We start from the raw sequence: 25,504 nt of genomic DNA on the forward strand, positions 1-25,504 counted from the left end.
TATTTCTTTTTATAATTTATTTTTTTATTTTTATTTCTTTGTTGGGGGATTAATGTTTTACAGTTGACAGTAAATACAATAGTTTACACATGTATAACATTTCTAATTTTTTCACACAATAATACAACCCCCACTGGGTCCTCTGCAATCCTGTTCCAGGATATGTACTCTCCCCACCCACTCCAGAGTCTTTTGCTTTGGTGCATTACATGAGCTCCAGTCTAAGTCTACTTAGTGTTTTCTCTTCTGATCTTGTTTTTGAACTTCTGCCTGTGAGTGAGATCATCCCATATCCATCCTTCTGTTTCTGACTTATTTCACTTAACATGGTTTCTTCAAGCTCCATCTAAGATGGGCTGAAAATGGTGAAATCACCATTTTTACTCTGAAAATGTTCAATAGCTCTAGTTTATCTATCTCTTCATTTATCTCACTCATTTTCTTTATTAATTTTTTGCCTGGATGATGTGTCAATTTGAGAGAGTGGGGTGTTTAAGTCCCCTACTATTACTGTGCTGCTATTAATATATTGCTGTAGTTCTTTTAGTAGATGTTTGATGTATTTAGATAACCTCTCAAAAGGTGCATAGATGTTGATAATCATTTGCGTAGATGTCAATAATCATTAAGTCCTCTTGATTGACTGATCCTCTGAGCCCTAAGTAATGTCCATCCCTATCTTTTTAAATTTTGTTTATTTTAAGGTCTATCTTGCCAGATATGAGAATAGCTATTCCTGCCCCCCTTTTTGGTGGTCCATTGGCTTATATGATTGTTTTCCATTCTTTCACTTTGAGTCTGTGTTTGTCTTGTTGAGTTGTGGGATTCTTGCAGACAACATATGGGTGGGTTGTGTTTTCTGGTCCCACCTTCCTACTCTGTGCCTTTTAATAGGTGAATTCAGGCCACTGAAATTTATTAATATTATAGAATGAAGATATCACCATTTTTGTAGATTTTAGAGTGTTCTGGTATATGGTAGGTTTAAGGTGATCTGATTGCTTGTAGGAGACCTTTCAGAACTTCTTTCAGGGAAGGCTTGGTGATAGTTGATTCCTCCAACTGTTGCTTATCTGAGAAGGTTTTTTTGCCTCCTCCTAGTCTGAATGACAGTCTAGCAGGACACAGTAGCTTGGTTGAAGCCCCAGGAATCTCTCTTTAGGCTCCTCTCTGTCCAGGACCCACATGTGTTTTCACTCACCGATGACTTGGTGGGCTCCCAGTCTCACCTTGTTGCAGTCTCAGGTGATCTTTGATATTTCTTGTCATTTGGAGAAGTTTCTCAACTGGATAGAGCTGGGGGTCTGCACAGAGTTGTGGTCTCTGGATGCTCTGGTGATTTGGTGTGTTCCCAAAGTAGTTCTAGCCCTGTCTTGTTGTGGTCCCAGGTGGTCTCCTTTGATATTCCTAGTTCAGAAGTCTTTCTGACATGAAGAGAATCAAGAAGCTAGAGCATTCTGAGGGGCCCCCAGCCCCTGACTCTGGGTTGAAAGTCTTACTCACTGAGCACTTGACAGATGTTTTGCCATTCCTTTCTGGCCTGTAGTGTTTGTGTGAAGAAATCTGCTACTAATCTTATGGGTTTTCCTCTGTAGGTGACTCTTTGTTTTTCTCTTGCAGCCTTCGGAATCCTTTGTTTACCCTTATTACTTTTCATTCTAAATATGATATGTCTTGGTGTCTTTAAGTCTGTGTCAATTCTCTTTGGGACCCTCTGCGCTTCTTGAACCTTTACGTCTTTGATGTTGCCTAGACTAAGGAAATTCTCATCTATTATGTCCTGTAGAATGCTTTCTTCCTCTCCCTCTCTTTCTTCCTCTGTTGGCCTATAATGCATATATTATTTCTTTTGAAGTCATCCCATAGGTCTCTGTTGTTGTTTTCAGTATCTCTTAATCTTTTTTTGAGATCCCTTACTTCTTTCTACTAGCCAGAGGCTAGCAGATAATCCTCTTCTATCTATTGCAGTCTCTCTGGCAAATGCTCTGGTGGGCCCCTTTGAATGTTGTCCTTGGCCATCCCTGCAAGCTGGTGGGTGATAAGGGACAATGACAGGCAATCCAGACAGAGTCCTGGGGTGGCGGTGTCTGCACTTCATTCTTCACAGAAGCACTGAAAATAGTTAGGTTTGGATGACCTGAACATGCCCCCCCCCAAAAAAAAAACATGCTGGGAGTGCTTGGTGATGGTCCCCCAACCCTCTGCCTTCTTTTTTTAAAAAATTTTTATTTATTTATTTGTTATTAGATAGAGACAGAGAAAAATTGAGAGAGAAGGGTGAGACAGAGAGGAAGAGAGACACCAGCAGACCTGCTTCACCACTTGTGAAGCAACTCCCCTGCAGGAGGGGAGCCGGAGGGCTTGAACCAGGATCCTAACCGGTCCTTGTGCTTTGCGCCACGTGTGCTTATCTGGCTGCACTACTGCTCAATTTCCCTCTGCCTTCTTCTTGTGCTTCTCCTGATCTGTCCCTGGTAGTCTTAGAGAGAGTTCTCATAGTGCAGAGGAGGCAGGGCTGGGCAGTAGAGGTGGACACTCAGTGGGAGAAGCCTGGATGACAGCCCCTATGGCAGAAAGAAGCCTGAGTCCTTGCAGGGCTATAGGAACTATTCCCTCAGCAAGCACCAGGAGGCAGCTGTGCTGTATGTACAACACCAACCCAGGCTCCTGGAGCCATAACAATAGACCCAACAGTCACTGTCCATGGGGAGTCCATAAAGGTGGGTGGGATAAAAAACAAGGGTGTGAACAGGGTGGTGAGACAAACAGAGAGATTCAATGGAGAAATGTGGAGGTACAGTGCCCACATTTGGGGCAGAGCTGCCTGGGAAGGGTTCCAGAGGAAACGACATGAACTGGCACTGATAAAAGAGAAAAATTCATGTCAGACCAGGGACAGGAGGAAGTGAAGATAAGGCACTACAGGCACTAAACAGAGAGGCCCTAAAAATATCCATAAGAGAAAAGATGAGATCTGGGACTAAACTTCCAGATGTGGCTCTGTCTTAACTGAAATACCTGGCTTCCAGTTTCTGCAGAAAACCTCAGCCTGGCTCTGCCTCCCTATGGGTCATTTTGGCTATATCCTTTAAAAAACAAACAAACAAAAACATTAGTAGTGGCTGGTGATGACATACTCGTTGGAGTGCACAGGTTACTATGAGTGAGGACATAGATTCAAGGGCCTGGTCTCCAGACCTTCAAGGGAGAAGTTTCATAAGTGGTGAAGCAGTGTTGTAGGTATCTCTCATAAAAACATCAAGCTCCAGTAATAACTCTAGTGGCATTAAAAATAAATAAAGAGAGAGAGAGAGAGAGAAAGCCTGGGGTTTCCTAAGGTAGAAGTTTTTGTTTTTCTGAACCCCAGGACCTTGGCTACCCACCAGTTGCTGCTTCACAGGGTGACAACTGTGGTTTATGGGTGACAGGCTGTGATGACAGGGAAGGGGGGTGCAGCTGGTGACCACCATGTGCTCAGATCACAAAGCCAGGGACCACAGACCGGGAAGACCAAAGCCACCAGCCTGGCTTGGTTTCCTTTCCCCTTTTTCTTTTGCCACCAGGGTTATCACCGGTGCTTAGTGCCTGCACAGCTCCACCATTCCCACCAGCCACATTTTTTCCCTTTTTATTTCTTTTTCACAGAGAGAAATAGACAGAGAAAAAGAGAGACATCTGCAACACTGATCCATTACTTGTGAAGTTTCTCTCCCCCCTGAAGGTGAGGGCCAGGGTCTTGAACCCAAATCCTCAAGCACGGTAACATGGGAGCTCTACCAGGTGCACCATCACCCAGCCCTCTCATTTGTTTCTCCTAGGGAGCTAGCTCACCCCTTCAAGAATGTGAAGATCCTCTGTCTCCCTGGATCCCTACCCCACTAGGGAAAGTTAGAGACAGGCTGGGGATATGGATCAATCTGTCAACACCCATGTCCAGAGGAAGCAATTACAGAAGCCAGACCTTCTGTGCCCCATGGAGATCTTTGGTCCATACTTCCAAAGGGATAAAGAATTGGGGAGCTTCCAGTGGAGGGGATGCAATATGGCATGCTGATGGTGGAAGCTGTGTGAATTATGCCCCTCTTATCCCACAATATTGTTTATCATAGAGAGAGAAAGAAAGAGTGGGGGGGCTGAATAATAATATTGTGCCAAAATAAAAGAATCTGGGGTGGGGTAGGGGCAGGTCCTAGAACATGATGGTAGAAGAGGACCTAGAGGGGGTTGAATTGCTATGTGGAAAACTGAGAAATGTTACACAAGTACAAATTATTATATTTTACTGTGATTGTCAACCATTAATTCCCCCAATAAAGAAAAAAAAAGTGTGAAGATCTGCTCAACAAAACTGTGAACATCCATGTCCAAAACCTCTTTTGTTCTTTTTTCTTCCCTATAGGCTATGGTAGCCTGAGGGCTTTTTACCTATAAGTAAATTTTTTTAGCTTAACCACTCACTCCTGAGCTAGAGATAAAGAAGAGTGGGGGAGAGATACACAGTGGTTATGAAAAGAGGCTCCCACACCTCAAGGATCCAAAGACTCTGGCTCAGTTCAGCTTCTCTGCCAGCAGCCAGAGCCAAGCTGCACAGTACTGCTTGGTCCTGTGAGTTTCTAAACAAGTCCCACTTATAGTACGTTGGTTCTGAGGCAATTAATTATTCACCGTGTTTTCATCAGGAAAACAATGTGGAAAGGCTCCCACTATACAGCTCCACCTCTAGACTACTGGGATGTAGATCTTCTCTTGAGTTTCCCCGTCAGTTCTCTGCTCCCCGATGTCAGCACAGGGTCTCCCCACTGTTGCTCCAGTCTCCGAGAGGCAGTAGCAATGGAGATTCACAGTTGTGTTTGGTGAGCTTTAGGAGAGTTTTCTTCTCCCTTCAGCAGTCTTTTTGTTGGTAAAAACAGACTGGAGGTTGCTCCTCAACAGGCAAACTGCTGGACCGTTACCAGCTGCTCAGGAGTAGATATGGGTTTCAGCCCCAGGAATATCTCCCTAGACCCCTCTCTGTCCACGAGTCACATGTGTTTTCATTCACCGTTGACTTGGTGGGTTCCCAAGGCAGTCTTAATCTTATCTTGTTGTAGCCTCAAATGATCTTCTTTGATATTCCTAGTTGGCCAGGGTGAGGAGAGGAGAGAAATGTAGCTGCTGCTACTCTGTAGCCCCACCTCCGGAAGTCCTAGTATCCCCTTTTGCAATTCTAATGAGGAAAATATCAAGCAGAAGAGAAGAAAGTAGGACAGTCGTCTCCTCATACACTTGGTAAGGAAAATAGAGAAAACAACAGTAGTAAAGCTCACAAGTTTGAAGCTGAAATGGTATCATGACACACAAACTAAAAGAAAGGACTTGAGGGAAGTACTTTGACCAAGGATGCTAACACAGCAGTTCCTGTCTGTGTGGGCTTAAGAGATGAAGTTAATGAAATAAATGCTTCCTCCATGGAAATTTGGGGCCTAAGAGTCCCTCAGATCTACAAACCCTCAGCTAAATGGATGCAAATGTGTTCACAGTCTTCCTCCCTTGAAGAGGTAGTTACATGAGATGTTTCTGGTAGTGGTCTCCATTATGAAAACCCACTTTTGCGAAAAGAAGTGAATTAAAGGCAGTAACTCCAATTACACTGTAGGACATTATACAAGATCAAAGACTTGGGAAAGTCATGGTATAAAACTGAGGCTTTTTACAATTTGGCAAGGCCACTAGCTTTCCAAGTCTCTTTTCATTCCAGAAAATGTGTTTTCATTACAGGATTCTCTTCCCCTAGCCCCGTCCTTCCCTCTTCCCCTTCCTTCCTTCCTCTACCCCTCCCTCTTTTCTTTTCTTCTCTTCTCTTCTCTTCTCTTCTCTTCTCTTCTCTTCTCTTCTCTTCTCTCTCCCTCTCTCTCTCTCTCTCTCCCACCAAGGTCACCATAGGGGCTCAGTGTCTGCTTGACTCCTTCACTCCCGGTGGCCATTTCTTTTTCTGACAGAGTGAAAGGCAGAGAGAAGGAGAGGTATTGCAACACTCCTCTGCCAATCATAAAGCTTCCCCACAGCAGACACTCCCATGTGGTGACTTGGGGCTCAAAATCAGGTTCTCATGTGTGAAAATGCATGCTATAAAGGGTGATTCACCTCCCACTCCCTGGACTTTTCTTTGATGTCTGTAGCTTCATGACTAGAGTACATGATGTGACAGACATCTTTGTCTAGATAACATAAGAAATGTATTCAGAGTGAGTTTTCAGGGGCCTGACAGTGGTACACTTGGTAGAACAAATATGTTATAATGTGCAAAGGCCTGGGTTCAAGCCCCCAGCTCCCTCCTGCAGAGAGGAAGTTTCATGAGCTGTGATGCAGGTGCCTCTCATTTTCTCTTTCTCTGTCTCCCCCTTCTCTCTTGATTTCTCTGTCCCCATTGAGACATTGTCTATGAAAAAATTCATAGACAAATTTTTTTAAAGAATGAGAGAGCTGGGCAGTGGCATCTGGCAGAGCACTCATGTTACTATGAGCAAGGACTAGTTCAAGCCCCCAGTACCCATGTGAAAGGGTTATGTTTTATGAGCAATTAAATAGTACTTGTGGTATTTCCCTTTCTATTTCCCTCTCTGACTCCTCTTCCCTCTCTCAATTTCTGGCTCTATTCAAAATGTATCAATAAGATACTTTTAAAAATAAAGAAAAAGAATGAGCCCACTTGCTATAATATTCTTTCTGCAAATCTTATTAAAACTTAATTTCTGGGAAAAAATTTTCAACCTAGACAAGTGTTTGACACTAAGGTAAAATTAGCCAAGAATATCATTCCTTCAAAGCATCCAGTTTCTATAGTTTTCTTTTGCAGGTGCTGTGGTTCACAAAGACAGGGCAAGCATCACTCCACAGAGAGAGGCAAGCTAACATTCCAAGGGGGGGGGGGGGACAATAGTTTGCCAACAAAGGATCAAATTAGTGAAAGGTTTGCATTTCATGTGCTACAGACCCTATTTCTTTCTGTTCTGCCAGAGTCTTCTCAAAATAAAGAGAGAGAAAGAAAAACTAAAGTGAATGATGGAGTTTTTCACTGAGCACATGTGTGCCCCAGACTATGACAAGTCTTTTCATTTGCAAGGCAGGAAGTTATTATTGTCCCAGAGACCTGAGGACTAAGCCTTGTATAGCTTGAGTTGTTAAAAGAGCTCTGGATGGGAGGCTATGCAGGACCCAGGACGCTAATGTGGTGGTGTCCTCAGTGATTTGGAGCCTTCTCTCCAATGTGGGTGACAAAATGGCAGCCAGCACAGTTCTCTGTGGATATAAAACCAATGCAGGAACACTCAGGCTGGGCTCCTGATCAAACATCTCAGATAAGGAGAGCCCAAGCCTGGAATTGCTCTCATGGATGCCTGACCCAAGATGCTCCTGAAGGAATCTTAAAAAAAACCACTTAAAAATCTTAAAAAACCACTTAAAAAAAACCTTAAACCTTAAAAAAAAGGTTAAGAAAAACCTTAAAACCTTAAAAAAAAAAACCTTAAAAAAACCACTTTTTTTAAGCTAAATCCTCACTAGATTGACGGGCCTCTATCCCGTAAAATTTTAGTTAACAGCTAAATACCTATTCAATTTGGTTTCAACCTACTTCTCCCGCCTTTTTAAAAAGGGAGGAGGCGGGAGAAGCCCCGGCAGCAATATATTTCTGCTTCTTAGAATTTGCAATTCAATATGTTTATACACTACAGAGCTATGGTAAAAAGAAGGTCTATCCCTCTGTGTTTAGATTTACAGTCTAATACCTATATCTCGGCCATTTTACCTATGTTTATTTCTCGTTGACTTTTTTCTACAAATCATAAGGATATTGGCACTCTTTATCTACTATTTGGAGCTTGAGCAGGTATAGTAGGCACCTCCCTTAGTCTATTGATTCGAATAGAGCTTGGCCAACCAGGGGCTTTATTAGGTGATGATCAGATTTATAATGTTGTCGTTACAGCCCATGCATTTATTATAATTTTCTTTATAGTTATACCGATTATACTAGGGGGTTTTGGAAACTGGTTAGTACCCCTCATAATTGGAGCTCCTGACATAGCTTTCCCTCGAATAAATAATATAAGCTTTTGACTTCTACCCCCTTCGTTTATTCTTCTTCTTGCATCTTCTATAGTTGAAGCGGGAGTAGGTACCGGTTGGACTGTTTACCCCCCACTAGCAGGTAACATAGCTCATGCAGGCTCTTCTGTAGATCTAGCTATCTTCTCCCTGCACCTCGCAGGAGTTTCATCTATTTTGGGGGCAATTAATTTTATTACTACTATTATTAATATAAAACCACCTGCTGTATCCCAATATCAAACCCCCTTATTCGTCTGATCCATCTTGATTACAGCTATCCTTCTACTTCTAGCTCTACCAGTTCTAGCTGCAGGTATTACCATACTATTAACAGACCGTAATCTTAATACAACTTTTTTTGACCCCTCTGGAGGAGGTGATCCTATTCTATACCAACACTTATTTTGATTTTTCGGTCACCCTGAAGTTTATATTCTTATTCTTCCAGGATTCGGCATTATTTCTCACATTGTAGCTTATTATTCCGGTAAAAAAGAACCTTTTGGCTATATAGGAATAGTATGAGCCATGATATCTATTGGATTTCTAGGATTTATTGTATGAGCTCACCATATATTTACTGTAGGTTTAGATGTTGATACCCGAGCATATTTTACATCAGCTACTATAATCATTGCCATCCCCACAGGAGTAAAAGTATTTAGCTGACTAGCAACACTTCACGGAGGTCACATTAAATGATCCCCAGCAATAATATGAGCTTTAGGTTTTATCTTTTTATTTACCGTTGGAGGCCTTACAGGAATTGTTTTAGCCAACTCATCGTTAGATATTGTTCTCCACGATACTTACTATGTTGTAGCACATTTTCATTATGTTCTATCTATAGGAGCTGTATTTGCCATTATTGGCGGATTTATTCATTGATTTCCCTTATTCACAGGCTACACACTTAATGATACTTGAGCCAAAATCCATTTTATTATTATATTTATAGGCGTAAATATCACCTTTTTCCCTCAACATTTCCTTGGACTAGCAGGGATACCTCGTCGATACTCAGACTATCCTGATGCCTATACAACATGAAACACTGTATCATCAATAGGATCATTTATTTCACTAACAGCCGTAATACTTATAGTTTTTTTAATTTGAGAAGCATTCGCTGCAAAACGAGAAATTCTTAAAATTGAGTTTACGAATACAAATATTGAATGATTACATGGATGCCCTCCCCCATATCATACATTTGAAGAACCAACATATGTACTAACAAAATAAGAAAGGAAGGAATTGAACCCCCAAAAACTGGTTTCAAGCCAATCTTATAACCACTATAACTTTCTCGAAGCAAGAGATTTTAGTATTAAAAAAAATACATTACTTTGTCAAAGTAAAATTAAAGGTTACAATCCTTTATTTCTCTTATGCCTTATCCTCTAGAATTAGGCCTACAAGATGCCTCTTCACCCATTATAGAAGAACTTCTATATTTCCACGATCATACTTTAATAATTGTATTTCTTATTAGCTCATTAGTTTTATATATTATTTCTGCTATACTTTCAACAAATCTTATGCATACAAGTACAGTAGATGCTCAAGAAATTGAAACTGTATGAACGATCCTTCCTGCAGTTATTCTTATCTTAATTGCCTTACCCTCCTTGCGCATTCTATATCTAATAGATGAAATAAATAACCCTTCACTTACAATAAAAACTTTAGGTCACCAATGATACTGAAGTTATGAGTACTCAGATTTTGAAGACTTATCTTTAGACTCATATATGATCCCCACTTCAGATCTCAATCTAGGCATATTTCGACTTTTAGAAGTAGACAATCGTATCATTCTCCCCACAGATACTACAACCCGCATTCTAATTTCATCAGAAGATGTTCTTCACTCTTGAGCAGTCCCCTCTCTGGGAATTAAAACAGATGCAATTCCTGGCCGACTAAATCAAGCAACTCTAATAATTACCCGGCCTGGAGTGTACTATGGCCAGTGCTCAGAAATTTGTGGTGCCAATCATAGCTTCATACCAATCACCATTGAAGCCGTTCCTCTTACTTATTTTGAAAAATGAACATCATCAATTATTTAATCACTAAGAAGCTAGTAGCATTAACCTTTTAAGTTAAAGAAAGGAAGTTCCAATTTCCCTTAGTGCAAATGCCTCAATTAGATACATCTTCATGATCTACAATAATTTTAGCTATATTTTTAACCCTTTTTATTATCATACAGCTAAAAATTAATTCATATAAGACTTATAATATTATAGAAACAAAAAAACAGACTCTAAACCATTCTCTTAAACCTTGAGAACATAAATGAACGAAAATTTATTTACCCCTTTTATTACCCCTACACTATTAGGTATCCCGGTAGCCATTCTTATTACTATATTCCCTAGTCTTCTATTTATTAAGCATACTCGACTTTTTAGTAATCGAATTATAATTCTACAGCAATGAATAATTAAAAAAACCACTAAACAAATAATAAATAACCATAATCCTAAAGGTCAAACTTGAGCCCTACTGTTAATATCTTTAATAATATTTATTGCTTCATCAAATATCTTAGGTCTTCTGCCTCACTCATTTACACCAACAACACAACTTTCAATAAATTTAGGTATAGCAATTCCCCTGTGAGCTGGAGCTGTTATTATAGGATTTCGACTAAAACTAAAAAATTCACTAGCCCATTTCCTTCCTCAAGGAACACCTCTTCCCCTTATTCCTATGCTAATTATTATTGAAACAATCAGCCTACTTATTCAACCGATAGCCCTAGCTATTCGGCTAACCGCTAATATTACAGCAGGACATCTATTAATTCACTTAATTGGAAGTGCAGTATTAAACCTTTTAGCAATTAGCCCCTCCGTAGCTATACTTACATTAATCATTCTTCTTTTATTAACCATTTTAGAAATTGCAGTAGCCCTCATTCAAGCATACGTCTTCACGCTTTTAGTTAGCCTTTATTTACACGACAATACATAATGACACACCAAATACATGCTTATCACATAGTCAACCCTAGCCCCTGACCTCTAACAGGAGCCTTATCTGCCCTATTAATTACTTCAGGACTAATAATATGGTTTCATTCTAATTCAATTTTCCTTCTAGTCCTAGGCCTAATCACTAATATTCTTACCATATTCCAATGATGACGAGATATTATTCGTGAAGGAACATTTCAAGGCCATCATACTCCTATTGTTCAAAAAGGTCTACGCTATGGTATAGTTCTATTTATTGTCTCAGAAGTGCTATTTTTCACAGGATTCTTCTGAGCATTTTATCACTCTAGTTTAGTTCCCACAACAGAATTAGGCGGCTACTGACCCCCCGCAGGAATTAAACCTCTTAACCCACTTGAAGTCCCCTTACTTAATACAGCTGTACTTCTAGCTTCAGGTGTATCAGTTACATGAGCTCACCACAGTATCCTTGAAAAAGACCGTATTAATGCTATCCAAGCTTTAATTGTTACAATTAGCCTAGGCTTATATTTTACGCTGCTTCAAATTATAGAATACTATGAATCCCCCTTTACAATCGCTGACAGTGTCTATGGTTCTACATTCTTTATAGCCACAGGATTCCACGGATTCCACGTAATTATTGGATCATCTTTTCTTTTTATCTGCCTAATACGCCAATTAAAATTTCATTTTACATCTAACCACCATTTCGGATTTGAAGCTGCAGCTTGATATTGACACTTTGTAGATGTAGTTTGATTATTTCTTTACGTTTCTATTTACTGATGAGGATCATACCCTTTTAGTATGCACACCATTGTACAATTGACTTCCAATCAATTAGACTCGATATTTTTTCGAGAAAGGGTAATAACTTTAATAATTATAATTTTTACAAATACCACCTTGGCCATTATATTAGTAATTATCGCTTTTACATTACCTCAACTAAATGCACATGTAGAAAAAATTAGCCCTTATGAATGCGGATTTGATCCCTTAGGATCAGCACGCCTACCTTTCTCAATAAAATTCTTTCTAGTAGCGATCACATTTTTATTATTTGACTTAGAAATCGCCTTACTCCTGCCTATCCCCTGATTAATAAACTCATCAAATACAACTACATCAATTATAATTGTTCTTATTCTAATCATAACATTAGCCTCTAGCCTAGCTTACGAATGAATAAAAGAAGGGCTTGAATGAAATGAGTAAGGTAATTAGTTTAAATTAAAATAAATGATTTCGACTCATTAGACTATGAATAATTTCATAATTACCAAATGTCTATTATATTTATAAATGTAATAATAGCATTTTCAATTGCTTTAATTGGCATATTACTTTATCGCCATCATCTGATATCTTCGTTATTATGTCTTGAGGGAATAATACTAGCTACATATATTTTTGTTTCCCTTGTTTCTCTCAATATGCACTTTACCATAACTTATATAATTCCACTAGTTATTCTAGTATTCGCTGCCTGTGAAGCAGCACTAGGCCTAGCGCTTTTAGTAAAAATATATAATTTCCACGGTAATGACTATGTGCAAAACCTAAATCTATTAAAATGTTAAAAGTAATTATATCAACTATTATACTTATTCCACTCACATGACTATCTAAAAGTAAGCACTTATGAATTAACATCACCTTGTATAGCTTCTTAATTGCTTTAACAAGCTTAATATACCTAAATAAGCAATATTATATATGAACAAGCTCCTCTATTATCTATTTCTCAGATCATATTTCAACACCACTACTTATTTTAACTACATGACTTCTCCCTTTAATAATCATTGCTAGCCAACATCACCTACAAAAAGAAAACCTAAACCAAAAAAAACTCTACATTTCTATACTAATTTCTCTACAAATCTTACTTATCATAACATTTACAGCATCAGAAATATTTTTATTTTATATTTTATTTGAGGCTACTCTAATTCCTACTTTAGTTATTGTCACACGGTGGGGGAATCAAATTGAACGCCTTAATGCCGGATCCTATTTTCTCTTCTACACTTTAACAGGATCTCTCCCCCTATTAGTAGCATTATTATATCTAAAAAAAATAAATTATTCTACACATTTTGTTTTTATAAGCCTAATTTCAGATTATTATACAATAGACTGATCAAATTCACTCTTATGATTATCATGTATAATAGCCTTCATAGTAAAAATACCACTATATGGAATCCATCTATGATTACCTAAAGCCCATGTTGAAGCCCCAATTGCAGGTTCAATAATCTTAGCCGCCATTTTATTAAAACTAGGGGGGTATGGAATGATACGAATTAATATATTAACTGCCCCTATTACCAGCACTATGTATTATCCCTTTATTATTCTCTCCTTATGAGGTATAATTATGACTAGCTGCATTTGCCTCCGTCAAACTGATCTAAAATCTTTAATTGCTTACTCATCAGTAAGCCATATAGCCTTAGTTATTGCAGCAATCATAATTCAAACTCCCCTTAGTTATATAGGAGCAACCACTTTAATAATTGCCCATGGTCTAACTTCCTCTCTAATATTCTGTCTAGCAAATACCAATTATGAACGCACTCATAGCCGCACTATATTCCTTACCCGAGGCTTACTTATTATCCTGCCTTTAATAGCAACATGATGATTAATCGCGAGCTTAAATAATCTAGCTCTCCCCCCAACTATCAACCTAATCGGTGAACTCTTAATCATAATATCATTATATTCTTGATCGAAATTTACTATTATTCTCACAGGGTTGAATATACTAATTACAGTAAGCTATACTTTATATATGCTTATTATCACACAACGAGGGTTACCCTCCCACCATATTATTAGTATTAAGCCATCATTTACACGAGAAAATCTACTCATAACTTTACATATTATCCCTCTAATATTATTAATTATTAAACCTTATATTATTCTTGGTAATACTCTATGTAAATATAGTTTATAAAAACATTAGATTGTGAATCTAAAATTAGAGCATTAATCTCTTATTTACCGAAAAAGATTTTAAGGACTGCTAACTCTTATTCCCACATTTAATACTTGTGGCTTTTTCACTTTTTAGAGGATGACAGTAATCCATTGGTCTTAGGAACCAAAAAATTGGTGCAACTCCAAATAAAAGTAAATTATGATAGCATCTACTACATTAATTACTCTTGTAATTATAAATATACCTATCCTCTTATCTATTAGCCCTAATTATAATATACAAAATTTTCCTACTCATGTAAAACTATCTGTAAAAATTGCTTTCATAATGTCTCTAGTTCCACTAATTAGTTTTATTATATCAGAACACGAAGCAGTAATTTTCAACTGACATTGAATGACTATTCAAAGTATAGAGGTTTTTATAAGCTTTAAACTAGACTATTTTTCTATTCTATTTCTCCCTACAGCTTTATTTGTTACTTGATCTATTTTAGAATTTTCTATATGATATATACACTCAGACCCAAATATTCATAAGTTTTTTAAATACTTACTCATTTTTTTATCCACAATATTAATTCTAGTTACAGCCAACAATCTGCTCCAATTATTTATTGGCTGAGAAGGTGTAGGCATCATATCATTTTTACTAATTGGATGATGGCACGGACGAGCAGACGCCAATACAGCTGCCCTCCAAGCCATACTATATAATCGTATTGGTGATATCGGGTTTATCCTAATAATAACATGATTCTTATTAAACTCCAACTCTTTAGACTTACAACAAATTATATTAATCAAACAGACATCTAACACCCCTCTAATAGGTCTTTTATTAGCTGCCATAGGAAAATCAGCTCAATTTGGCCTTCACCCCTGACTTCCCTCTGCAATAGAAGGCCCCACACCTGTTTCTGCTCTCTTACATTCCAGCACTATAGTTGTGGCTGGAATTTTCCTAATAATTCGATTTCACCCTATATTAACTAACAACCCCATAATCCTAACCATAACTATATGTTTAGGAGCTATAACTACATTATTTGCAGCTATATGTGCCTTAACACAAAATGATATTAAAAAAATTATCGCTTTTTCAACATCAAGTCAGCTAGGCTTAATAATAGTAGCTATCGGAATTAACCAACCTTATATAGCTTTTTTACATATCTGCATGCATGCATTTTTTAAAGCCATACTATTTTTATGCTCTGGGTCAATTATTCATAATATAAAAGACGAACAAGATATTCGAAAAATAGGATCGATTTACAAAACTATACCCCTCACATCATCCGCCCTAATCATCGGAAACCTAGCCCTAATAGGAATACCTTATCTATCAGGATTCTATTCAAAAGACCTAATTATTGAAGCCATTAACACGTCGTATACAAACGCCTGAGCCCTAACAATAACAATTATTGCCACCTCAATAACTGCCGTTTACAGCACCCGTATAATTATTATAGTTTTACTAAAAAATCCCCGATATAATACTATAATTTCAATTAATGAAAATAATATGTATATAACTAATTCTATCAAACGTCTAATAATTGGGAGCATCTTTATAGGTTTTATATTTACATATAGTATTAACCCCTTATTTATTCCCCCAACAACCATACCCCAATATATAAAATTAATAGCTTTAATTGTAACCTTTATTGGACTTATAGTAGCATTAGATTTAAGCTTAATAACCCAATTTCTAAAAATACCCTATAATTCTTATAACTTCAAATTTTCAAACCTATTAGGTTACTTCACATCTATTATTCATCGCTATCCTATTGTTACAAGCCTAAAATACAGCCAAAATATATCCTTCTTCTTATTAGATCAATCATGATATGAACACAACTTACCAATTATATTAATCAATTCTCACAAACAAATATCTAAGTATCTATCTAAACAAACAGGCCTAGTTAAATTTTATTTCTTATCATTCTTTATCTCTCTATCTATTCTATTGCCATTATTATTACTCATTGCTTAACCCTCACGAATAATTTCCATAACAACAATAACACAAAACACTAGCGATCACCCAGAAACTACTACTAATCAAGACCCATAACTATATAATGCAGTTACCCCCACTGCTTCTTCACTAAAAACCCCTGAATCACCAGTATCAAAGATAACTCAATCACCCTCATTATCAAAATCTAAAGCATAATATAAACCGGAACTATTGCCCACAATAACATAAACTATAAATAGAAATTCACTTATACAACCTAGTAATAATGAACCTAATAAAATCTTATTTGAAGATCATACCTCAGGATATTCCTCTATCGCTATAGCTGCCGTATACCCAAACACAACCAACATACCCCCTAAATAAATCAAAAACACTAATAAGCCTAAAAACGACCCTTCACAACTTATTACTAAACCGCACCCAAAACAACCACTAATAATTAACCCTAAACCCCCATAAATAGGAGAGGGTTTAGAAGAAAAACTAATAAAACCTACCACAAAAATTATGCTAAATAATAGTATCAGATAAATTATCATAATTCTTACACGAAAATTTTCGCGGCCTATGATATGAAAAATCATTGTTGTAACTCAACTACAAGAACCTAATGATAAATATACGAAAAACTCATCCTCTAATAAAAATTATTAATAATTCTTTTATTGATTTACCAACTCCATCTAATATTTCTTCTTGATGAAATTTTGGTTCATTACTAGGCCTATGCCTAATTATCCAGATTATTACAGGCTTATTTTTAGCTATACACTATACATCAGACACACTTACAGCATTTTCATCCATTACTCATATTTGCCGAGATGTAAACTACGGTTGACTAATCCGTTATACACACGCCAATGGCGCCTCAATATTTTTTATGTGCCTATTTTTACATATCGGCCGAGGCCTTTATTACGGATCATACTTATTTTATGAGACATGAAATATTGGAATTATCCTACTAATTGTTACTATAGCTACAGCTTTTATGGGTTACGTCCTACCATGAGGTCAAATATCATTCTGAGGCGCTACAGTCATTACTAACCTATTATCTGCCATCCCCTATATTGGTACAGATTTAGTACAATGAATCTGAGGATCGTTTTCAGTTGACAAAGCTACTCTAACTCGTTTCTTTGCCTTCCACTTCATCTTTCCTTTCATTATCGTAGCTATAGCGATAATTCACTTATTGTTTCGTGAAGAAACTTTTTTTTTTTTAAGATTCCTTCTTTTTGAAAAACCTTGCATCTGTGACATTCATTTTCCAGTGTTCAAACCACACAGAAATGCCAAGCAGAGGTCCTGATGAATTTCCAGCATGAACCAGTCCATTTGGTTTTATTTTAGGCAGGAACAAAGGAGTTGGGATGTGCTAATAAAGACGTGCAAATTCATGGTGGGTTATCATTGGCTTAGGAGACAGCATAATGGTGATGCAAACGATTTCCATGCCTTGAGGCTCCAAGATCCCAGGTTCTATTCCCAGACCACTCTAAGCTAGAGCAGAGCAGTACTCTGGTAAATAAGTCAATAAACAATAAAATAAAAGTAAAGTAGAATCTCTGGTCCAGGAGGTGGCACAGTAGATAAAGCTCTGGACTCTCAAGCATGAGGTCCTAAATTTAATCCCTGGCAGCACATGTACCAGAGTGATGCCTCTCTCTCTCTCTCTCTCTCTCTTTTCCTGTCATTTTTCATCAATCAATAAATAAAAACGTTAAAAAGAGATAAATAAAACAAAATCTTGACCATAAATCTTGACTGATTGCTGGTATTACAAAGCCCAATTCAGCTTACTGCTTTCCCAGCACTCAGTGTGTGTCCCCTGGTCTCTTTTATTGATTAATTTAAGGACAGAAGTAACTGTGTGAAGAGTGAGGGGGCAGGGGGACTCAATCCTGGTCAACAAAAGAAGAAGGACACAGAGGACATTTGCTGGGCCACCTCCATGCCCAGCTGACATCTTCTCTTGCACTGTGGAGAGCCTGGCCTCATCCTGGTCTTTCTGCTTCCACTCTGCTCCCCTCATCTGTTCCTTAAACAGCAGCAGAGAGGCCTTTCACTGAAGGAAGCCTGACCATGACCCTTCATTGCTTACAAGCACTGGACAGTGTCTCATTTTTCTGCAGAGGACCCCCTTACTCAGAAGGAACATCATGTCAGATGTCAGCTCCTCTTCCTCTATTTCACTCCCCCTCTTCCTTATTTCTTCACCCCTTTCCTTTATTTTAAAACACACACACACACACACACACACACTTGATTGAGTCAAAGGGAAATCAAGAACACTTCATCATTTGTGGGATTTAAACTCATGTCCTTTGCAATGATAACACGTATGTATGCTTTACCAGATATGCCACCACCAGTATTCTTTATTCCTCCCCTTCTCTTTCCTCCCTTCTTAACTTGCTCTCTCTCTCTCTCTTTCTCCTTTCCCTTCCCATTTCCTCCTTCTCTTCCTTCCTCTATATGGGGGTGGGATATAATACCAACTTGGTCACACAGTGGTGCTGCAGATCAAAACCCAGGACCTCTGGGGAAGCATATGACCTCAGGCTTGCAAGTCTAACTTTAATACTGCACTGTCTCCAAGCTGTCTTCCAGTTCTCTGAAACAGCACAGGAAATCATAGCTGATCAGAGCCTGTGTCTCCAGGGCCCCACAGAGCCACTGACTCTGTCTCAGAGGGAATCTTGATGTGACTTCAGGGAGCTCACTGTCTCATATCTCAGAGTGCAGACAAAAAAACCCGTTCTGCAGTTCCCCCTCTCCTCCCCCCCACCCCCACTTATTGCTTCTAAGATCACTTGTAAACACAAACACAGCTTTGACCCTGTCTCATTCAAACTTCTCCAAGCTGGTGCTCTCCCTCCTACCCCACCCCACATCCTTCTTCTGAATGACTGGCTCCATTTTCCTCCCTCCCTCCTGGGTCCTTTCTGGTTGTAGCTAGGTTTCCTTGAAACTGCCAGGCTGCCATCTGGGTACAGAGTGAATGCCTGTCTTTCATGGCTGCTCTTGCTTGCCTTCCACCCCTTCATGGGAGGGGACCCTCCAATTTCCATCACTCTGTCACAGAGCCTCTTCTGTGTCTTGCATTGAGGCAGCACCCATGGGGCACCCGCCCGATAGGGCTTCCCTTAGTGAACTTCCCACCCATCAAAGGAAAGAAAGATCTGGAAGCTGATGGGAATCCTTGCCAACTAAGGAGCTGCCCCCCTTTAGTGACCCTTGTGTGAATACCATGGGGAGCAAAAGTCTCCTCTCCCAGCCTAATCACAGGATGGTGTTTGGAGAGGAGAAAGTTTGGGTGGTGATGACCAGAAGGCAGAGTGAAATGGAGCCACAGGAGCCTGTCCAGGCCCCCAGGGACCAAAAGAAAGTGCCCTCCAGCATGGCTGCTCACACAACCCAGGCCCATCTGCCCAGGACCACTGCTCTCAGAACAAGCGACAGGCTCCCACTGCCTTCACAGCTGTCTCTTGTTGCATAACTCCGTTTGCCCTCCCCACCCCCATTTAGTTTGTTTGCAGAGACACAGAGAAAGAGACCACAGTGCAGAAGCTTCCTCCAGTGTGGTGGGAACTGGAATTGAATCTGGGTCACATACACTGAAGAGTAGTGCAGTGTCCAAGTGAGCTATTCCCCTGGTCTGTCACGAGACCGTAGATATCTTGCATCTAGAAGCTAATGTGTTTGAGGCTGGGGAGATACATAATGATTATACAAAAGACTCTCATGCCTGAGGCCCCAGGGTCAGTCCCCAGTATCACTGTAAGCCAGAGCTGAGGAGTGCTCTGGAAAAAAAAAGAAAAAGAAAAAGCAAGCTACTGAGACAGTGTCTTCTATGCAGGGCAAGCTTGACACAATATTATTCCAGGTGCTTCCAAATGATTGGTGCTACAGACAAGTCAGCTACTGAACCTCCATTCTCTGGCTGCAGACTGCAGTTAACAGAAACTATTGCCTGAGAGTGAAAAGTTAGCATATTCTGAGGAAGGACCTAGAGACAAAATAAAGCTCCACTGCCAGAAGGAAGTCAGTGTCTACACACTTCTTTCCAAGAGTTTTCTAGAGCTCTGTCTTTCCATAGCACAGCGCAGGCATCTTGCTTCTGCTAGACATCTTGCATTTCCAACTGAGTCATCACTGCAGCCAGCATTTTCACACTGAGCTCTGGGGGCTGAATCTGCTATGTTGTCCACCACATTGTCTGAAGTCCAGCTGACAGTGAAAGTGATGAGCCAGGCCCAGGCTGTGGCACACCTGGTTAAGTGCACTCATTACAGTACTCAAGGACCTGGATTCAAGCCCCTTGTCCCCACCTTCAGGGGGAAAGCTTCACAAGAGGTGAAGCAGGACCGCAGGTGTGTCTCCCCCTCTCAGTCTCATCCTCCCCTCTCAATTTCTCTGTCTCTATCCAATAATAAATATTTAAAAAAAAGAAAAAGAAAAAAAGTGATAAGTCCATGGAGGAGGGGTTGGGCCATGTGGCTCTTAGGCAGTATGTCCTAGGAAGGGGGAAGGGCAGTACAGAAGCATTGAGGAGGACACCCAGCAGTACAGAAGCAGTGAGAAGGACAGTACCCAGTGATGAGTACTGTCTGAGACAGTGGCAGAGGCCAGCCAGGTCTGGGTAGGGGTGAGAACGAGGCCATGGAGGTCAAATATATCAAGCCTTGTCTGGACTGTGACCTCAAGGGGTTTTGAAAGGCCCCTCTGGCTATCCTATGAAGCAAAATAAAGAAGACAGAGGCAAGAGACAACTGCAAAGAATTCCCCATATCAGGGACCTGATATGGGGAAGGAGTGGGTGAATGGGTCTTAGACTTTCAGTCTAGTCTAAAGGCTGGGCAATGGGATTTCTGGGTGGGTTGGGGTTGAGACCAGAAAGAAAGAGAATAGTTCCAGTTGTGGTCAAGGTTTGGGCCTCTCTAGAGGTGACTAACAGACATAGAGCAGTGGACTGGAAGGAACAGCAATGAGAGTGGAGAGACCAAAGAAGAGGCAGACATGACATGAGAAAAAGTAACCAAGGCTGGTGGCTGTGGGGATGCAGAGAAGATGATGAACTTTAAAGACTGAAATATTGAGCCCCCTGCTCCCCACCTGCAGGGGAGTAGCTTCACAAGCAGTGAAGCAGGTCTGCAGGTGTCTATCTTTCTCTCCCTTTCTCTGTCTTCCCCATCCTCTCTCCATTTCTCTCTGTCCTATCCAACAATGATGACATCAATAAAAACAACAGTAATAACTACAACAATAAAACAAGGGCAACAAGAGGGAATAAATAAAGACTGAAATAAAACTGATAGTAGTAAATAAATAAATAAATAAATAGATAAAAAAAATAAATAATATCATCCAGTGTGTGATTGTGGAGGAAGATGTGTGGTGATGGTGAGTGTGGAGTGCAGACACCTATGACAGGGAGATAAGAGACTTCATACATGTGACATTAAGTCATCACTCCAATAAAGTGACTAGGGGGAAAACTTTTACTGAGCAAAACAAGGAAAAACTCCTCAGACTGTAAAGACAAAAGTAGGTTCATTATTAGGGGAAGGGCAGGCAATGAGGGAGTTGAGTCTGAAGGATCAGCCTTGTGGTGAGCAAAGGAAACTAGACTTTGGTGTTGAGCAGAAAGGATTGCACTCAGAGGCTGTGTGTGTCAGAAGCAGACCTGACATTATCAATGAAGACAAAGCCAGTTTAAAAAAAGTGCTCAAATATTTTTGTGACAGAATCCACAAAACCCTCTCTTTCCACCTTACATAGAATGACTGGCTTGGGGGTTGAGGACTCACCCAGAGAAGACAAGCCCTGGGCTCTGTGGCAGCCAGGTACTCATTCTGGCAGGCTGTCTCCAAGGGAAACAATGTTGGCAAGTCCACACTGAATCCTAGGAGGTACTGCCCTGTCCATTGGCTTCCATAAGAAATGGCTAACAGGGCCTAGCGCTACCACCACCATCTTGGATTAAGATGTGGAAAGGCTGACACCGTGGTGACGCTGGCCACACACCCACCCATGGGTGCCCACTGGGCCTCAACCCTAAGGAAGCAAGTGCTTCTGTCTTATTTATACCTCCGTCAGGGCTGAGCTGTGTCACAAATTCCTGTACTTTAGTCAACAACACCAGGCTTTTTTTTAACCATTCCACATAAATGACCTGACACAGCAAGTCACCAGACCCACACAGTAAGGACAGCCTCTGACAGAGAAGGGCCTGACTCCAGCCTGCCTGTGCTTGCCGCTTCCTAAAATAGCTTAACAGTGTCGAGTGCCATGCCCTGAGTCATACCCAAGAGCCCAGTCTAGAGTGAGCTGCTGCTTACCTTTCTCAGTTCACCTGGGAATCTAGGGCTTCCTTTTCCATCAAGGGGGTTCTACTGACCAGCAAAATAGCTCACTTGGATAGTGTGCTGCTTTGCTATGTGTGTGATCCAGGTTTAAACCTGGTCCTAACCACATTGGAGGAAGCTTTGATGCTGTACTCTCACTCTCTCTTGCTCTTTTTCTGACTTTTCTGTCTTTACCTTAAAAAAAAAGTTGGGGGAGCAGCTTAACATCACCTTAGAAGCACAGGTCTTAGGAAGACCTTTTGTCAGCCCAGAAAACAGCACCACAAACAAGCATGGAAGCCTCCAGGCAACCCAGTTATCATGTTCTGAGTCACTAATGGGTCACGTGGAGTATGACAGAACCCCACCACCACCCCCACCCCAAAGAAAGCAAGGCCAGGTTCTAAGCTGGCATCACACGTGAGCAAGCACTTTAAGCCAGGGCAAGTTCCAGCTTGGTGCTTGCACAACTCCATCATTCCCATGCAGCTATCTTATCTTTCTTTTTGAGAGAGAGGAAGAGACACCTGCAGCACTGCTCCACCACTTGTGAATCTTCCCTTGCGTAAATAGGGACTGGGGACTTGAACATGGGTTCTCATGGTGGGGTTGAGTATCCACCACTGCCTGGCCCCAGAGTGGAGATATCTGCTGATCATCTCAAGCAGGACAGAGAGAACAACATGTGACAAGGCAGAATCCCTGTCTTCAGGTACTCAGAGCTGAAGGTGAAAGACAAGCCAGGAGCCCGGTGGTGGTGCACCTGGTTAAATGCACATGGCACTATGTGAAAGGACCTAGAGTCAAACCACCAGTTCCTACCTGCAAGATGTGGGGGGGGGGGGAGCACAATAGGTGAAGCAGTGCTGCAAGTGTCTCTCTTTTTCTCTATCTCCCCTTTCATTCTCAATTTCTCTCTGGGGAAAAAAACCACCTGGAGCAGTGGATTCTTCATGCAGGCAGTCATTATAGCCATATGTCTGGTAGCAAAGGAGATGACACACTTTGAAGGGAGGCTGGGTCAAGCTACTCTGCCACTCGAGGAAGACAGGTCCTGAAATGAGTGCAGCCTATAATGTTCCTAGCTGTGACCATCAACTGTGAGCTCAGACTGACTGGGATGCAGAGGTCACGCAGGCTCCTGTGCTAAATATGATTGATGGGGTAAACAGTTAATGGTATTTTTATACTTTCCTTATATTTGGGATCTTGTCTCTGTCCTGATTCAGCTTTCTAGTTCTATTCTCAACTCTGACACCATCGTCCCAGACAGTACTTTTAGTCTACTTGCATGTTAGCTATGGGGCTCAAGCAAAATTTACTAAAGTCATGGGCCCCATGGAACATACCTAAAATAGACTTCCTAGCTTCTTCCCACCAAAGACCCCCCTAGTTTCATCTGCTCTATTCCTACCTTTGGGTTCCTGTTTATTAAACAATTTTTCCTGCTTTATATCTTATTGTCTTTCAGCCACCAAGTTTCAGATGCTACCATGATGCCATTCTGACCTCCATGGGCAGACAACCTCACCAATTTGTCTCAGTACCTCACCTGTTCAAATCCCTACCCCACTAGGGGAAGAAACAGCCTGGAGGTATAGATCATTTTGCCAAACATCCATGTCCAGTGGAGAAGCAATTCCACAAGCAAGACCTTCCATCTTCTGAACCCCATAAAGAATTTTGGTCCAGATTTCCAGAGAGATAAAGAATAGGGAAGCTTCCAAAGTAAGGGATGGGACATGGAACTCTGGTGTTGGGAACTGCATGGAACTGTACCTCTGTTATCTCACAATCTTATTAATCATTATTAAATCACTAACAATTTTTAAGAGATGATACATAGATGAGATAAATTGGGGGGAGGGGGGTGCATTGGGGTAAAGCAAAAGCAGTCCTGTAGTCCTGTCCCAAAGAGATCACCAGAAAGATAAGGCCAGAAATATTCTGAGAACCTTCTTACTACATTAGAGTGTGGTATTGCACCTGCTTATAAAGCTGCTCCCCTAAGATGGGGTTGGCATTTTTCCCTTTAACCCCCCCCCCCAAAAAAAAACAAGCAAATAAAGCATACACACACACAGCAATAGTCAAGCAAAGACTCATTCAATTGCCATCACCCACAAGGACAGTTGGAGAGGCCAACTGCCAAGATGCCACAAGGCTGAAGATCAGTGACACAGGAAATAGAAGAGAACATGCTAGTGAATTTGCACCATCCAGAAAATCATATGTCACTGAGCTCTGATTCTGTCCTTGTTGGGAATATGACTTGGCCCGCAAAGCAGATGTGAATAGAACTGACAGGACTGGGACGGGCTTCCCTCTTCCCATCTACCTTCTTATCAGAATTTGGCATGCTAAAACACTACCACACCAGGATTTTAAAATCTTTTCTTCTCATCATTGGAGTTTCACCACTCTGGAACAACTTTTTCAGAGAGATAGAGAACCAGAGATCAAGAAATCCCAGCACCAATGGCGCTTCTAATGCTGTGCGGACCAGGCTTGAACCTGAATCGTGCACATGGCAAAATAGCTCACTATTCAGGTGAGCTATTTTGCAAGCCCAGCTGCCCACCTCCCCCAAAATATTTATTTATTTAAATTTATTTTATTTTAATGAGACAGAGGTTCAGAGAGAAAGGCACAGAAAGAAAGACCAAAGCACTGCTCAGTTTTGGCATATGGTGGTGCTAGGGTTTGAATGTGGGACTTTACAGCCTCAGGCATGACAGAATCATTATGCAGTCTCCCCAGCCCAAAATATTTATTAAGGAGAAAGGGGAGAGAGAAAGGGGAAGTCAGGCCATCACTCACACTCCACTTCTCTCTCTCCTGGTTACCTGTGGTCAGGTTTGCTCCTAATGCCACCACATCAAACCCACCCACACTCCCCCCAACACATACCCCAGGATCTTTGTACTCACTCTTGTCTTTTCTTAAACATCCCTTTATTCTAAGTTGTTGTGGGTGCTCTGGTCTTAAACCTGTGTCAGGATGAAGCTGACACCACTTCAGAAAGCCAGGTGGAGAGGCAGAGAGTTGCCATCTGAACTGCTGGATCAAACCCTTCCTGCAACTCTCATGTGATTTTTTTTTTAGTCAATTTATCTCAATTATCTCAATTT

At 40.4% G+C, this 25,504-nt stretch overlaps 2 protein-coding genes, 1 long non-coding RNA gene and 3 pseudogenes across 6 annotated transcripts in view; 4 read left to right on the forward strand and 2 right to left on the reverse strand.

Annotated features, from left to right (window-relative positions):
- Positions 1-25,504, reverse strand: part of LOC107523674 (uncharacterized) — a 591,794-nt gene that overhangs the window by 217,977 nt on the left and 348,313 nt on the right. The window lies entirely within an intron of this gene.
- The window catches only part of LOC103126763 (NADP-dependent malic enzyme, mitochondrial), a 96,652-nt gene that overhangs the window by 69,702 nt on the left and 1,446 nt on the right, over positions 1-25,504 (reverse strand). The gene's annotated exons all lie outside the window — the stretch shown is intronic.
- LOC132533873 (cytochrome c oxidase subunit 1-like) lies at positions 7,490-9,406 on the forward strand (annotated as a pseudogene).
- LOC132533875 (cytochrome c oxidase subunit 2-like) lies at positions 9,480-10,211 on the forward strand (annotated as a pseudogene).
- LOC132533874 (ATP synthase subunit a-like) lies at positions 10,325-11,857 on the forward strand (annotated as a pseudogene).
- LOC132533876 (NADH-ubiquinone oxidoreductase chain 5-like) lies at positions 14,914-16,628 on the forward strand (the record flags this gene model as incomplete). Its single annotated transcript, XM_060176734.1, has 1 exon — positions 14,914-16,628. A coding segment is annotated over one exon (513 nt), but the record flags the coding sequence as incomplete, so codon positions are not given.

Source organism: Erinaceus europaeus, chromosome 17 (assembly GCF_950295315.1).
Source record: "Erinaceus europaeus chromosome 17, mEriEur2.1, whole genome shotgun sequence".
Lineage (NCBI taxonomy): Eukaryota > Metazoa > Chordata > Mammalia > Eulipotyphla > Erinaceidae > Erinaceus > Erinaceus europaeus.